General features: G+C 57.5%; 1 protein-coding gene across 1 annotated transcript; it reads left to right on the top strand.

Annotated features, from left to right (window-relative positions):
* Nucleotides 1-6483: 6483 nt before the first annotated feature.
* Nucleotides 6484-11628, top strand: PTGES2 (prostaglandin E synthase 2). Its single transcript, XM_040631961.1, has 7 exons — nt 6484-6768; nt 7923-8120; nt 8660-8718; nt 9276-9425; nt 9697-9897; nt 10241-10358; nt 11001-11628. Exons 1-7 carry the CDS (start codon nt 6499-6501, stop codon nt 11121-11123), a joined length of 1119 nt encoding a protein of 372 aa, XP_040487895.1. The 5' UTR covers nt 6484-6498; the 3' UTR covers nt 11124-11628.
* Nucleotides 11629-13950: the final 2322 nt, after the last annotated feature.

Below are 13950 nucleotides of genomic sequence, written 5' to 3'. Positions count from 1 at the left end.
TCCACCTGGTGGGGTCCCTGCCTATGGAAAAGCTCTGAAAGGCAGCTCCCTCCACCTCCCACAAACACCCACTGGGTTCCTCCCTCTGCAAAGGTCCTTTGGGCCCACTGGGCAGGGGGCAGCAGACCCCTGCCATATGAGGTCCAGGCCTGGGGTTGTCTCCTCAGTCTGGCCCTCACGTACCCAGCCCAAGCATGCCTCCTAGCTGGGTGCTCCTGCCTTTCACTCTGGGGCCTGGAGTCCCATGCAGGCTAGAGGGTCCATGATGACCACAGTGGGGACTGGAGGCCCCTGCTCTGGACAGGCTCTGCAGTGGGCACCAGGCATCTGGGGTGGGGGTGGGGTAGACACTGGGCTCCCGTGGAGCTGGGCAGGAGGTACGTCTGCCTGGCAGGGTCCTGGAGCTGGCCAAGACCTGGCTCCTCCCAGCTCTGCAACCTTCCTCTTGGGCTGCAGCCCCGAGCATCCCAGAAAAGAGCATCTCCATCTTGGCCACTCCTGGGTCAACCCCATTCACCCTGCCTGCCAGGCCCTTGGCTGAGCCTCTGTGGGACACCATCCAAGGTGGGCTTGTGTGAGAAGAGAGTCTGGCTCTCCCAAAAGGCTGATTCTCCTTTGTACCCTGAGAGCCCAGGACCCACCAGGAGAGTGCCCAGCCCAGGGGAGAGGGGAATGGGTTCTGGAAGGGTGAAAAGAGTAAAAATGTCTGAGAGGTACTCAGGCTCCTTCGAGGTCCTCCTGGGAGCTCAGGGGGTAGGGCTGCAGCCCTTCTGCCCCTCCCCATTCATCCCAGGTTGAGGAAGGTCAGGGTCACAGTGGCTCCTCCTCGCACTCCGTGCTCATTTCACAAGGGGTAGGGTCTGTGGCCAAACCTTTCCCTCTGGGGGGAGGGGGTCACGAGACAGGCTGTGACAGGCAAAGGACAAGGTCAGGGCCCAAAGGGAGAGCGTGTCCAGCTTCCTAAGAAGAAGGGGCCAACTTGGATCAGTGGAGAGTGGGGTGAGGGGCCAGGAGGCTGGTGCGGGGGGCGGAGGAAATGCTGAGGACATGTACCAAACCTCCGCAGAGACCAGAGGATATAGGGCACAGGTCTGGGTGCCTCTCTCTGGGCCCAGGTCCTGCAGGTCTCGGGTGGACACTGGCCTCCCCCCCAGGTCAGTGCACCTGCAAGTATCCCTCCCTTAATTGCTCAGCCGGGTCTGCTGGGACTGGACTGTCCCGTGGCTCCTTGTTCTCTGCCCATACACCTGGGTCCTTGAGTCCTGGACTGAATGCTTGTGTCATCCCCACCCCTCCAATTCCTATGTTGAAAGCTAATCCGCGATGCAGTGGTATTTGGAGGAGGGGGACTTGGGGAGGTGATTAGATAATGAGGGAGCAGCCCTCATGAATGGGATTAGTGCCTTTATAAGGGACCCTGGAGACCTCCCTCACCCCTCCCACCACGCGAGGACAGGGAGAAGGCAGCCACCTATGAACCAGGAATCGGGTGCTCACTGGACACTGAATCTGCCAGTGCCTTGACCTTGGACTTCCCAGCCTCCAGAACTGTGAGAAATAAATTAAAACAAATTTTTTTATTTGAGTATAGTTGGCACACAATGTCACATGAATTTCGGGTGTACAACAGAGTGATTCAACTTCTAGTTATGCTTCACCCCCCCCCCCCAAGTGTAGCTATCTTCTGTCACGCGCAGTATCACGGACTATATTCCCTATGATGTACGTGAGAAATCAATTTCTGTTGTTTATAAGCCATTTGTCTGCGGTATCCTGTTCTAGACAGAGATAGCTGCCTCCCCACACCGCTGGATCTCACCATCCTGGGCCGCCTCCCCCCCACCCCCTGGAGACCCCTTTCTTGGGTCACGTCTTCCACCACATCCTTAGGTCCCCTGCTAAGCAGTACCCTTGACCTTCTCTCCAGAGCACCCTCTTTTACCATCTTCTGGGTAGGCTGATTATTTCCCAAATCACCAAATTGCTGCGACAAATCACCACAAACTTTTTGGCTTAACACATTCTGGGGAGCCCTGGGGGGGCTCAGTCGGTTAAGTGTCTGCCTTCGGCTCATGTCATGATCCCAGGGTCCCGGGATCGAGACTCTTCCGCCCCCCCCCCATCCATCGGGCTCCTTGCTCAGTGGGGAGCCTGGTTCTCCCTCTCCCTCTGCCTGACACTCCCTCTGCTCTGCTTGTGCTCTGTCAAATAAATAAATAAAAGCTTACACACACACAAACACACACACACACACACACACACACACACACACACACACACATTCTGAAGGCCAGAAGTCAAAAACCAATTCCCTGGGCTAAAATCAAGGTGTGGGCAAGGCCACACTCCCTTCAGACGCTCTCCGTGATTGTTTCTCGCCTCTTCCAGCCTCTAGTGGCTGTTGGCATTCTTTGGCTTGTGGCCCCACTGCGCTGACATCTGCCTGTCTTCACATCCCCTTCTCCCGTGTGTGTGATCTCACTCGCCTCTCTAATGCGCACGCTCGTGATGGCTCGCACAGCCCACCCTGAGAATCTAGGATGACCGCCTCCTGTCAAAATCCCAACTCGTTTAAAAGGCTCATTAACAAGAGGCAAAGAAAGGTCAGAAAAAAGCAGAAGAAAATGAAGAGAAAGACCAACCGTTAGTTTTGAATATTTGCCTTCTACTATTAAAATACTGGTGAGCTGTGAGAATACTTTTCTTCTTCTCTTAGAAATTTGAAAACCGGGGGCGCCTGGGTGGCTCAGTCGGTTAAGCGTCTGCCTTCGGCTTGGGTCATGATCCCAAGGTCCCAGGATCAAGCTCCGCATTGGGCTCCCTGCTCTGCGGGGAGCCTGCTTCTCCCTCTAACTCTGCCTGACGATCCCCCTGCTTGTGCTCGAAGCTCTCTCTCTGTCAAATAAATCAAATCTTAAAAAAAAAAAAAAAATTGAAAACCGAAAGCACTCTGCATCAGATTATGAATCAGGAATTAGAATGCTGTCAATCTTCAAGAAAGGAAAAAAATCTGGGCCATACCAAGAAAAAAAATAACTTGTTTGCTTTTGAAGAGAGTAACATACACGTTTAATTTATACACTTTGAAAATCAGACATTAGTACATTAACCATGAGGATGTTTAAAAGTAGTAATAAAGACAAAAAATTTTAACTTAATCACATCTGCAAAAACTCTTTTTCCAAATAAAGTTGTATTTACAGGTTCCAGGAACTAAATCTTTCAGGGGGCATTTTTCAGTCTGCCATAGTCCCCTGGATTCATACAGAGCCTTTCTTCCCACACCCCAGGCCCCACCTGTTGTGTGCTCCACACCACAGATCTGCTCATAAACCGACTTGGGTTCATTTCAGGAGGGGCCCAGGGCCCGGGGTGGCCTGGCCTGTGTGGCAGCCGGGCTGATCAGAGAGCTCCTAGCCTCCCCACGGAAGGGGCTTCAGAGCTCTGCTCTGTCCCGGATAGGGCACCCCGCAAGGTGCCGTCGCTGCAGTGTGGGGGCCTTGGCCTTCTCCTGGTGTCTCCTCCTTGTCCTGCCTCACGATGCTCCCCTTCTTGCACGGCTAAGGGTCCCCACAGGCTCCCAAGTACAGATCAAGTGTTCCCTTGAAAGGGGCGGGCTGTGCCGTGAGTATTAGAAGCAGGGGGACAAGGGCCTTGCCAAGTATTCAGGGGCCTTGGGGTCCTTCCCTGACCAGAGCCTCTCCCCTTCTATCTGTGAATGATCCCCAGTAGGAGCAGAGTGGGGAGGGAGCTGCTTCCTCCAGCTCCTGCCCAGGGAAGCCAATTTTAGAGTCATGGGGAAGGTGGAGGGCTGACTCTGAACCTTGGAGATTATGGACTAGAATCAGCCTATTGCCAAGAAAAGTCAAGAGGCCGGCTGGCTCAGCCCCTGCTGGAGAGCTGCCCCACAAGGGTGGGCAAGGAGGCGTGACTGGTCTTCCTGTGGTCTCCCTGTAGCCAGGGTGGATCTTGAGCAGGATCTATTTGAAAAGCAAAGCAATCTTGTGGGGCGCCTGGGTGGCTCAGGTCGCGATCTCAAGGTCCTGGGATCGAGGCCCACGTTGGGATCTCTGCTCAGTGGGGAGTCTGCTTCTCCCTCTCCCTCTCTCTCAAATGAATAAAGAAAATCTTAAAAAAAAAAAAAAAGCAGTCTTGGCTGAACAGCAGCCTGGACATTTTGAAGAGCGCTCCCTCTGCCAGACAACCAGATGTTGCGTTAAGCAGATGTTGAACACCTGGCGGGGCTCACCAGCAAGGCACATGAGGACTCGAGTGTGTGCTTTAGACTAGGGAAAGGCTGCAAAGGCATGAGCAAAATGTCCTGAGTAAAGGGTTAGAAAAGGAACCATAAAATAAATGCAAAGAAAATAGAATGAGAACATGATGAGCAGAAATTAACAAAATAGAAACAAAGCTAAATAGGAAAATAAAGCCAAAAGCTGAGGTCCCCTGGGCATTAAGCAGGGCTCTTTGCTCAAGGCTGGCCAGAAACAGGAGGCCCCTGGCTGGAATGAAGAAAGCAGCAGTGTAGGGACCATGAGCAGAGAGCCTGCCTGAATATCCTGCCTAATCTTGACCAAGAGGACCAAAGGAAAATTCTGCCAAGTATTTTGGTAGAAGTGCTGGTCGTTGGGTTTCCATTCTGTATTTGGTAAAGGTGGAGCAGCTGCGAGGTGCTCAAGAAACCAGAGTCCCTACGGCACAAGCCTCTCTAGCCTTCAGCCTCTCCCCGTTCCCCCCAAATCCTGACACATCTCAATGCAGGAGATACTAAACATTTTTCTTGTTTTACAGTTATGTAACAGGCTGGAAAAGGTGAAAAACAGGTGATGGTTCTCTCTCCATATCCCTCCCTTCGACCTCTACCCCCACCCCCCGCAGTGCTGTGCAGGCAACAGGCTGCTCTGTAAGCAGGTCACATTCACGCAGGCTCCGGGTCACACCAGCAAAAGAGGCTGGAGATGCTGACTCAGCAGGGCGGGTTCGCCCACCCAAAAAAGCCTCCTGCTAAGTCAAGACGGCCCACCCGCCCCACCCCCTCAGGAGCCTCCGTCTCCACAGAAGCTGCAGGAGTAGCTGGAGCAAATGCCAAAAGGGCGAGCGATCCTGAAGCGGTCTCAGTTTCCCCATCTGTAAAACGGGGCCGGTTACCCGCAGTTGTCCGGTGCTGCGGTTTCCAAGGACCCACTCGCAGGTGCTCGCCCTGAACCCCCCCGCCGGCGCCTGCAGCCGCAACCCACCCAAGGACGAGGGGTGGGAGGGCTCCGCGGTCCCTTCCACGCCCCCAGCCCAGCCCCGCTTCCCCTTCCCAGGAGGGTAGCCCTGAGAAAGCAAAGGTCGCTTCAGCAGCCACCCTGGGCCACCTGCTTCGTCGTCCTCGCCTTCCGCGTCCGCCTCCACCGGCATGCCCAGGTCCCCGTTGGGGCCCGACATTGCGGGCTCGGGCGCCCGAACGCGGCGACCGTCGCACTGACAGCTGGCGCCGGGCGGCGGACGGAACGTGGGGCGCGCAGAGTGGAACCGGGAGGAGGAAGGCCACCGGACAGCCGGGTCCGCCGGACGCAAGCCCCGCCCCCACTCCGTCAGGCTCCGCCCGCCACGCCGGATTTCTGCCCTTACCACAGCCCAGCTCTCGCGCTCTCTCCCGCGATCGCAGCTCTGTCCCCGCCCCGCCGTCAGACTCCGCCTCTCCCCGCCCACAACCTGATCCGTCTTTGGATCTCCGCCTACTACCCGAGCCCAGCTCCTTTTTCAGCCTCCGGGAGGGGCCATTCGGGGCTGCCCGCCGAGAAGCCTAGGTGTTGGGGGCCTGGGCCCTCAGCTACGGCGAGCAAGCCCGGCAGACGGGCGGAACAGCCTGGCACCTCCACTCTGCCCATCCTGTCGCTGGACATCTGCGGGTCAGCGAGTCGGCGCCTCCGCGTACGCGAAATCTGAGACACGTGGTGTCTAAGGCCCCATGTGTGTATGGAAAATTTTATGGTTCGTGACACAGACGAAACAGTGCAGCGGCGCGGGAGGGCACAAAGATCCCGAGTCGTCGACACCAGGTGTGGTCCGGCTGTTTCCGCGGCCCTACTGGACCCGATTCTGTGACCCTTTTTTTGACGCTCTGAAGGGCTCAATCTCTTTCGATTAGTTGCATGAGATAGAAGTTAATAACCACACATTCCGGACGACGCTGGGACCCAAAGGCCATGCGGCGAGTTCCTGCATTCGCCGCCGGGTCACCACTGAGAATGGTTATAGGTCATGTTCAGAAGCCGGGCATTTAGCGACTCGCAGACATCCCAGAATGTGTTTCTGCTGCTCTGATGGGTGCGTGGAAACCGGGCGCCCGGGACGCAAGCCCAGTGCCTCCAGGGCTGTTCTTCCCCGGCTCGGCGTCAGTGTCACCCCTAGCAACCCTTCGGAGATGGAGACCCGCCCCTTTAAGGGGAACCTGAACCCCGGCCTTCTTCGTTTCGCGCGCCCGCCCGCGGCGCCGGCGGAGCGAACATGGCCCAGGCTGCGCGGACGCTGTGGCCGGTCGGGCACACTCTGGCCTGGAGGCTGGGCGGTCGCTTCCCTTCTGGACTCTCCGCTCAGAGTCGGGCCGGCTTCGCGGGAGCGGCTGGAGGTTCGGGCCCCACGGCCACCGCCCGCCAGGGGAGCCCGCGGCTGCTGGGGGCGGCGGCGCTGGCCTTGGGGGGCGTCCTGGGGCTGTACCACACCGCGCGGTGGCACCTGCGCGCCCAGGACCTCCGCGCCCAGCGCTCTGCCGCGCAGGTAAGCCTAGGCCGCACCGAGCCGCGGGTAGGAGTCCTGGGGTGAGCGCCGAACTTCGGGACTTCTGGTGGGGTCAGGTATCACCTCTTCCGTTCGTTCGTGACCTTGGACAGGTGACTTGGTTTTAAGTCTCTGACCGCTTAGCGTTCTCATCTGTGCAGTGGGGTCGCCACTAGATTTGCCTGCTAACTAGAATTGTTGTCTTGGTCTTAAGGTCGTTTTCTAATGTTTTTAGACTTTTTAATGGAAAGATTTGGAGATTACAAGAAAGGGAAAGAAAGCCTCCTTCAGAGTTGATTACTTTCCAACCATTTTGTTGTTTGGAAAGTAATAAACTTACCCTAAATCCTCCCACCGTCTTCGGTTCATTAGGTCGGGTATCTGTTTATTAGTGTTAGTATTTTTAGGGAACTGATGACCTTTAGACTCCAGGCTCTGAAACAGGGAGGGGCAGGGAGGTGTCCCCTAGCCAGGTGGTGGCGCAGGTGCCCCTTTCCTGGGCTCAGGAGAACAGGGTGGTAGGAGGGGAGTGGAGTTCTCTGTATCTCTCTGCCCACCCCTGTGGTCCAGCTTCAGTGTCCCATCTGAATAGTGAGGGATGTGGACAGCCGCTGTGGATTTTAAACGTGAATACGCAGCCAGCTTACCTGGGGCTCACCTGCTGAACTCACAGATCCAGGCCCGAGGCCCAGATACAACCCTCTCCCCTTGGAAATATGAGGTAGACCCCACTCTGGCAAATGCTGGGCTCTGTCCCCTCACCCAGAGGGTCCCTTGGGTTGAGAGAGTTTGCGTGGGCACTCCAAGTTGAAACAATTGCTCTCCATCTTGGGTGGCACACCTTGGGGGGTGGGTGATGTCCTCTTAGGACAGGAGGGAGAGGAGAGGTGTCTGATGTTGAACAGAGCCTGGAAGATTCATCCTACCCGTACTTCCTGTCTGTGGAGGGTGTTGTATGGGCGTCTGAGGATGGACCGTCCATTGTACAAGCCTACTCCCCACCTCCCTGTGTCTCCCTTTCTCTCTGTCACCCACCCCTGTTCCTCCTGATGTTCTCAGGGTCATCCTAGAAGACTCCCTTGGGAGAAGTTTGCTTGGGGGTGGGGCCTGGGCACCAGGCCTCAGAAGCCCCCCTCCCTCTGCTCCCCACCCAGCTCTCCCTTTCCAGCCGCCTGCAGCTGACCCTCTACCAGTACAAAACATGTCCCTTCTGCAGCAAGGTCCGCGCCTTCCTCGACTTCCACGCCCTGCCCTACCAGGTGGTAGAAGTGAACCCGGTGCGCAGGGCGGAGATCAAGTTCTCCTCCTACAGGAAGGTGCCCATCCTGCTGGCCCAGGAAGGAGAGAGCTTGGTGAGCCTCAGGGAGCAACCCCCCATGTCCTGGGTCGTCCTGGAGTACCCCGAGGCCGGCCCTGCTCCGGAACTCTGGAACAATTTGGGCTCTTTGGACCTTGCTAATGATTATGAACCAGCTGGGCCCAAGGGAGGCAGAGCACCAGAGAGCACAACAGTGTGAGCTCTGAAATCGGGGTGGTCCGGGCTCAAGGTGGGGCTCTGCCACTCACATGATTTGGGGCCACTTAGCCTCTCTGGGCTTGCTTCTTCATTAATCAACGGAGGGCCATACTCTCAGGTGGTAGGGAATGCTTGGCCCAGTGCTTGGCTCCTAGCATGTAGCTTCTAGAGTCCACCCTGCCCCTCAGTGCCTGGGACGCCAGGCAGGTGAGTGGGAAGGGCCCAGACCCTAGGTCCTCCCCGTACCCTCCTTCCCGTTAGCCACACTTGGGTCTCCCTTACTCGCCTGGGTGTTTATTTGAAAAGAACCCTGGTGATCCTGCTGGTGGCTCCAGGACCCACTCCCCCAATTTAAACCAACCCTTCGTCCTCCAGCAACAACTGAACGATTCCTCTGTCATCATTAGCGCTCTCAAGACCTACCTGGTGTCGGGGTAAGGAACCCCAGGGGGCGCCTGGGTGGCTCAGTTGTTAAGCTTCTGCCTTTGGCTCAGGGCGTGATCCCGGCGTTCTGGGATCGAGCGCCGCATCAGGCTCCTTTGCTGGAAGCCTGTGCTTCCTCTCCCACTCCCTCTGCTTGTGTTCCCTCTCTCGCTGGCTGTCTCCCTGTGTCAAATAAATAAATAAAATCTTAAAAAAAAAAAGAGGAACCCCTCAGAGGCCCAGGCTGGCCCTGCATTTCATCCCTTTTATCTCCCGGGAGGCCTCACCTGGGTTCCTGCAGGGGAGCGGGGTGGGCATTCTACTCTGAAACCCCCCTTCCTGTCCTCCGGACATCTCCCTCTGTCAGTGAAGCATTTCTGGTGTTTGCCCCAAGTCCCTCTTGCCGCAGGACCTCCTCTGACACCCACAGAGGGCGGAAAGCTTTCGTGGGTTGGTCCTGGTTCCCCTCCGGAGCTGGGTCAGGTCCGGGTAGACACCCACCCCGAGCAGGCGAGGGTTCAGCCTCCCAGGGGAGGAACTCGCTGGGGTGAGACTCTGTCTCCCAAAGGCAGCCCCTGGAAGACATCATCACCTACTATCCACCCATGAAGGCTGTGAACGACCAGGGGAAGGAGGTGACGGAATTCTGCAACAAGTACTGGCTCATGCTGGATGAGAAGGAGGCCCAGCGCATGTATGGTGGAAAGGAGGCCAGGACGTAAGTGAGGCCGGGGCAGGTCCCGGGAGCTGGCAAGGGCATGGTCTTCCCGGAGGGGGACAGGCTGAGCGAGACAGCTGTGAGAGGGGAGCAGCGTGGGAGACCAGGAGGGCTGGGGCCACGGCCAGGGCTGAGTCTCCTTCAGGAACTGCTGCTCGGGCCTCCGCTTCCCGTCCATACGCTGCGTGGTCTAAACAGCGCACCTGCTCCCTGGCCTCCCAGGCCCCGGCAGCCCGCCTGGCCTGCCCTCTGTCCCCTGTCTTGTCCACAGGGAGGAGATGAAGTGGCGGCAGTGGGCGGATGACTGGCTGGTGCACCTGATCTCCCCCAACGTGTACCGCACTCCTGCCGAGGCCCTGGCCTCCTTCGACTACATCGTCAGGGAGGGCAAGTTCGGGGCAGTGGAGGGGACCGTGGCCAAGTACCTGGGTGCGGCGGCCATGTACTTCATCAGCAAGCGGCTCAAGAGCAGGTGACGGTGCTGGGGTACGCGTGGGTGTGCCTGGGGGCCTGCTGTCCCCGAGGCCCTGGTCTAAGCCAGGTTGGACTCGAAGGCAGAACTCCCGATCGCCTCCGCCACCCCAGGGGAAGCAGGCTGGCCTGGGTGCCTGCTCTGTGCCTTCTTCTGTTGCTTTCTCTGTGGTCGGTTCTCTTGTGCTTCTTTGACCACGGCCTCCCTGTCTGGGGCAGACGGTAACTGAGTTTTGCAAGTGTGATGCCCCTCGGGGGAGCAGCCCCGGCCCCCTAGGCTTCCTGTTTGCCCCACCTGGGCGGAGGGTTGGAGTTCCCCGGTGGACTTCCCGCTTCCCCACCAGGCACCACCTCCAGGATGACGTTCGCGAGGACCTCTATGAGGCTGCCAACAAGTGGGTAGCGGCCGTGGGTAAAGACCGGCCCTTCCTGGGGGGCCAGAAGCCGAACCTGGCCGATCTGGTGAGTCTGGCGGTGTCAGGGTGGCCCAGACTTGAGGGGCCTGTCTGGGTAGCGGAACCTACATGTAGGCGATACCTACATCTCCCAGTTCTCCCGCTCTGGAGGCACCTGGCTCCTTCCAAGGAACTGTCTTCATTCACGTCACAGGGTCAGGGGAGGGGCTGGCTTCAGGCCCAGCTGGATCCAGGGGCCCAAGTAGTATTATCAGGGCTCAGCCTCACCTGTTGCATCTCAACCCCTTGGAGTCGCTCGCACCCAGCGAAAGTCCTGGGACAGTGTCTTGTTGGTCTGGCTTGAATGCCAAGCCTTGAAGCAGCCCTTCAAGCCGGGGTAGAATATGTTGGTCTCCAGGTCTGGGTCTTAGAGCTGGGTAGTGGGGTCCCCTCTCCAAATCTCAGGACCTGAGAGTGGGCCAGGACGTTTTCCCAAAGGAAATTCTGGAGGTGGGATTTGTTGTCCAGATAGGGGGTGTGGGTGCAGGGCAGGCAAAACCTACAGAAATCCCACAGACTTCACTCAAAGCCCCAAGTGCAAACTTGGCCGTGTAGTGAGCCCTCTCAGAGAGGGGAGGTGACGGGCTCCAGGGCACACGACCGGTGGAGGACCGGGCAGGTCTGGACCCCCCTCTGTACCCTCCCGCAGGCAGTATACGGCGTGCTGCGCGTGATGGAGGGCCTGGAGGCTTTCGACGACCTGATGCATCACAGCCGCATCCAGCCCTGGTACCTGCGGATGGAGAAAGCCATTGCTGAGGCCCCCCAGTGACCTGAGTGTCCCGGGAGGGGTGGGAGACCGCAGAAGACGCCAGCTGCCGGGGACAGGCCCGCTGGGTCGGCATTGGATGCTGTGCAGTGGGGGACGGGGTGGTTCTGCCTCTCACCCTCCTCCACCCCTCCAGCGCCCTCCCTTCTAGCACTGGATGCCTGCTGAGGCCCTGGGACGCTGGGGGACAAAAGCCAGGCCTGATTTCTGTTCACAGCACCCCTGAGGGGCACAGAAGGCTACCCCTCAGCCCCAGGTGGCCGACCCACCCCGACCCCCTGTCCTGGGCCTCCCTGCGCTTCAGCTGTTCTCTGGGACTCTCCGTGGCCTGCTCTGTCCACACCCTGGGGGTGGGAGTGGGGTCAGGCTCCTGCCCTGGACTGGGGAAGTAGGAATAGTCTGGTTTACGAAGGATTGGTTTCATCCCTGCTGCTCCTGGTTCCGGCTCTTCCCAAGCGCCCCTGGGACGGTGTGTCATGTTCGCAATAAAGGAAGGGTTTGCTGCTGCCGTGGTGCGGTGCTGCGTGTGACTGCTGGTGAGCCAAGGCTTCAGAACGAGGCCGCGCCCGGCCCGGGCGGTGACGACTGTTTGTCCAGTGCTTCCTGGGTGTCAGGCCTGGGGTGAAGGACACCCCCACAGGATAACAGCAGGGAGGCCTGAGATGTCCCAGGGTGCGGGCCCAGTGCTGCCCCTCACTGGCTGTGGGACGCTGGGCAGTGATGCCCTCTCTGAGTCTCCATGTCCTCATCTGCCAAATGGGCATAATGATAGCCTCCACCTCAAGGGGAAACGGGGAGGGTTTGAGCATGAGAAGCGGGTCAAGTGTGGAGAAGGACGCCCAGCTCAGAGCAGGGGCTGGAGTGGCTCCAGTCCTGCTCTGCACGCCAGGGGAGCAGGGTTCCGGAACCTCCGAAGCAGGTGGGCACCCGGACCTCAGCGCCAGGCCTGGGTAGGGGACTCTGGAATAGGGAATAGTCAGCTCTGGGAGCTGGGCAGGGGGGGGCTATGAGTGGAGCCCCGTTCCGAGCAGAGCACCCAGGGCCGGGGGGGCCCCGTTCCCCCCGTTCCCATAGATGAAGAGCACAGCGGCCTCTGGAGGCCTGACAGGTGGCCAGGGGGCTGAACTCCTCTCTGGGCCATCCCATTCGCCCAGACCTCTCCGGAGAGTCTGACATTTTTATTTTCTTTATTAATTTTTTTAAAAGATTTTATTTATTTAACACAGATAGAGACAGCCAGCGAGAGAGGGAACACAAGCAGGGGGAGTGGGAGAGGAAGAAGCAGGCTCATAGCGGAGGAGCCTGATGTGGGGCTCGATCCCATAACGCTGGGATCACGCCCTGAGCCAAAGGCTCAACTGCTGTGCCACCCAGGCGCCCCTCTTTATTAATTTTTTTAAAACCTAAAAATAATTCATGCTCCTTGTGATGGCAAACATTCAATAAGGCAGAGGCCCGGTGAGCACTCTGGAGGCCAACAGCCTAAGGTTCGGAAGCAGCGGCCTCTGTGTCTCCCGCAGAGCTGGTCTGCCACCTGCTTGTTCTCCTTCCAGTCACGGGCTTCTGTCCGCGTCGGCACATGTCACGCCGGCTCGCTCTTCACGGCTGCAGTGTCCGGGGCACGGATGCACCGCAGCCCACGGCCCGGCCAGGGGCAGCACCAGCGTGTCCAGAATGCTGTTCTTCTGCAGTCAGGGCTTAAGTCCAGACAGGCCTCTACTCCAGAGACCTGGGGTGGCCTGTGGATCCCAGAGCCCGCCTCAGCAGGATAGGAACCGGGCCACAGGTCAAGCCAAGGCCACCATGGGACACCGACTGAGCGTGCTTCTTTCACTGATTATCCCAGGGGATAATCCTGCCTCAGTTTCCTCAGATGTTCCTGGGCCAGCCCCTGGGTGTATTTTCCCATAACCACTAGAGGGCAGTAGAGAATGCAAAATAAGGGCTTATGCTGCCACCTTGTGACCATCTTCAAAATTGCATCTTGCATTTGCCCATCGGTAAAATGGGTTTAGCAGGTAGGGGTCTGAAAATGGACAGGCAGGAAAAGGCACACCTCTCGTAGGAAAGGGCCCCAAGACAGGAACCTTATGCTCAGATCAGGGCATGTGCCTGTGGTTGATGGCGGTGGAAGGCCGGAGGTGGGAACCCCGCCAATACCTGCTGTGACCTTGGGCAAGCCCTTGGAAGTCAGTTAACCTTCACGGGCTGGCGTGGTCAGAGATGGAAAGACCGCACAGAGTCGATGTGCACAGTTGACATGTGATGGGCGTTTTATGCAGCCGGTGGGGTCTGCTGTCCTCAGAACACACTCCCTGCTCTGTTCCCAACCAGGATTCCAAAGCTCACGGTCAAGAGCTCCAGGAAGCAAGAAGAGAGGAGTCGTGAGAACAGCAAATCCTTCTGCCCTGGGAGTCAGAGAGGTCTCCCTGGGGAGGGCAAGCCACCGCTGGGGCTTCGAGAATCCGGAGGATTCCGGTTTGCTTTTTTCTGTGTGTTAGATTGTCCAATTTGAAAATTTCACTGTGATTATGCACATAATGAATGTTTATTGTACCTGAATAAAACTTTCAGGTAAGCAAAAGGATGATGCCAATTATTTACAGTCCCACCGACCTAGAGATAGGACCGCTTACAAATTTTTGGAATACAGCCTTCTAGATTATTTTTTATGCAGCTTACATAGAGTGCATATATGTGTGCGTGTATATATGTATCTTTATAAATAATAAACATATATACGTCAGTTAAATGGCAGTCATATGGCAGGCGTTGTTTTAAGCACTCTGCATATTTTACCTTGTTTAATCTTTGCAACCCCAACCCCATT

This window comes from Ursus maritimus, unplaced genomic scaffold, assembly GCF_017311325.1.
Source record: "Ursus maritimus isolate PB19 unplaced genomic scaffold, ASM1731132v1 scaffold_17, whole genome shotgun sequence".
NCBI lineage: Eukaryota > Metazoa > Chordata > Mammalia > Carnivora > Ursidae > Ursus > Ursus maritimus.
This window is presented reverse-complemented; position numbering and strand designations above follow the sequence as displayed.

Bases quoted from the DNA above. Each gene is read 5' to 3' on its own strand.
- PTGES2 (XM_040631961.1), top strand. From the start codon at position 6,499: ATGGCCCAGGCTGCGCGGACGCTGTGGCCGGTCGGGCACACTCTGGCC. The intron at 8,719-9,275 runs GTAAGGAACCCC...TGTCTCCCAAAG, and splicing joins AAGACCTACCTGGTGTCGGG to GCAGCCCCTGGAAGACATCA. The intron at 9,426-9,696 runs GTAAGTGAGGCC...TCTTGTCCACAG, and splicing joins GGTGGAAAGGAGGCCAGGAC to GGAGGAGATGAAGTGGCGGC.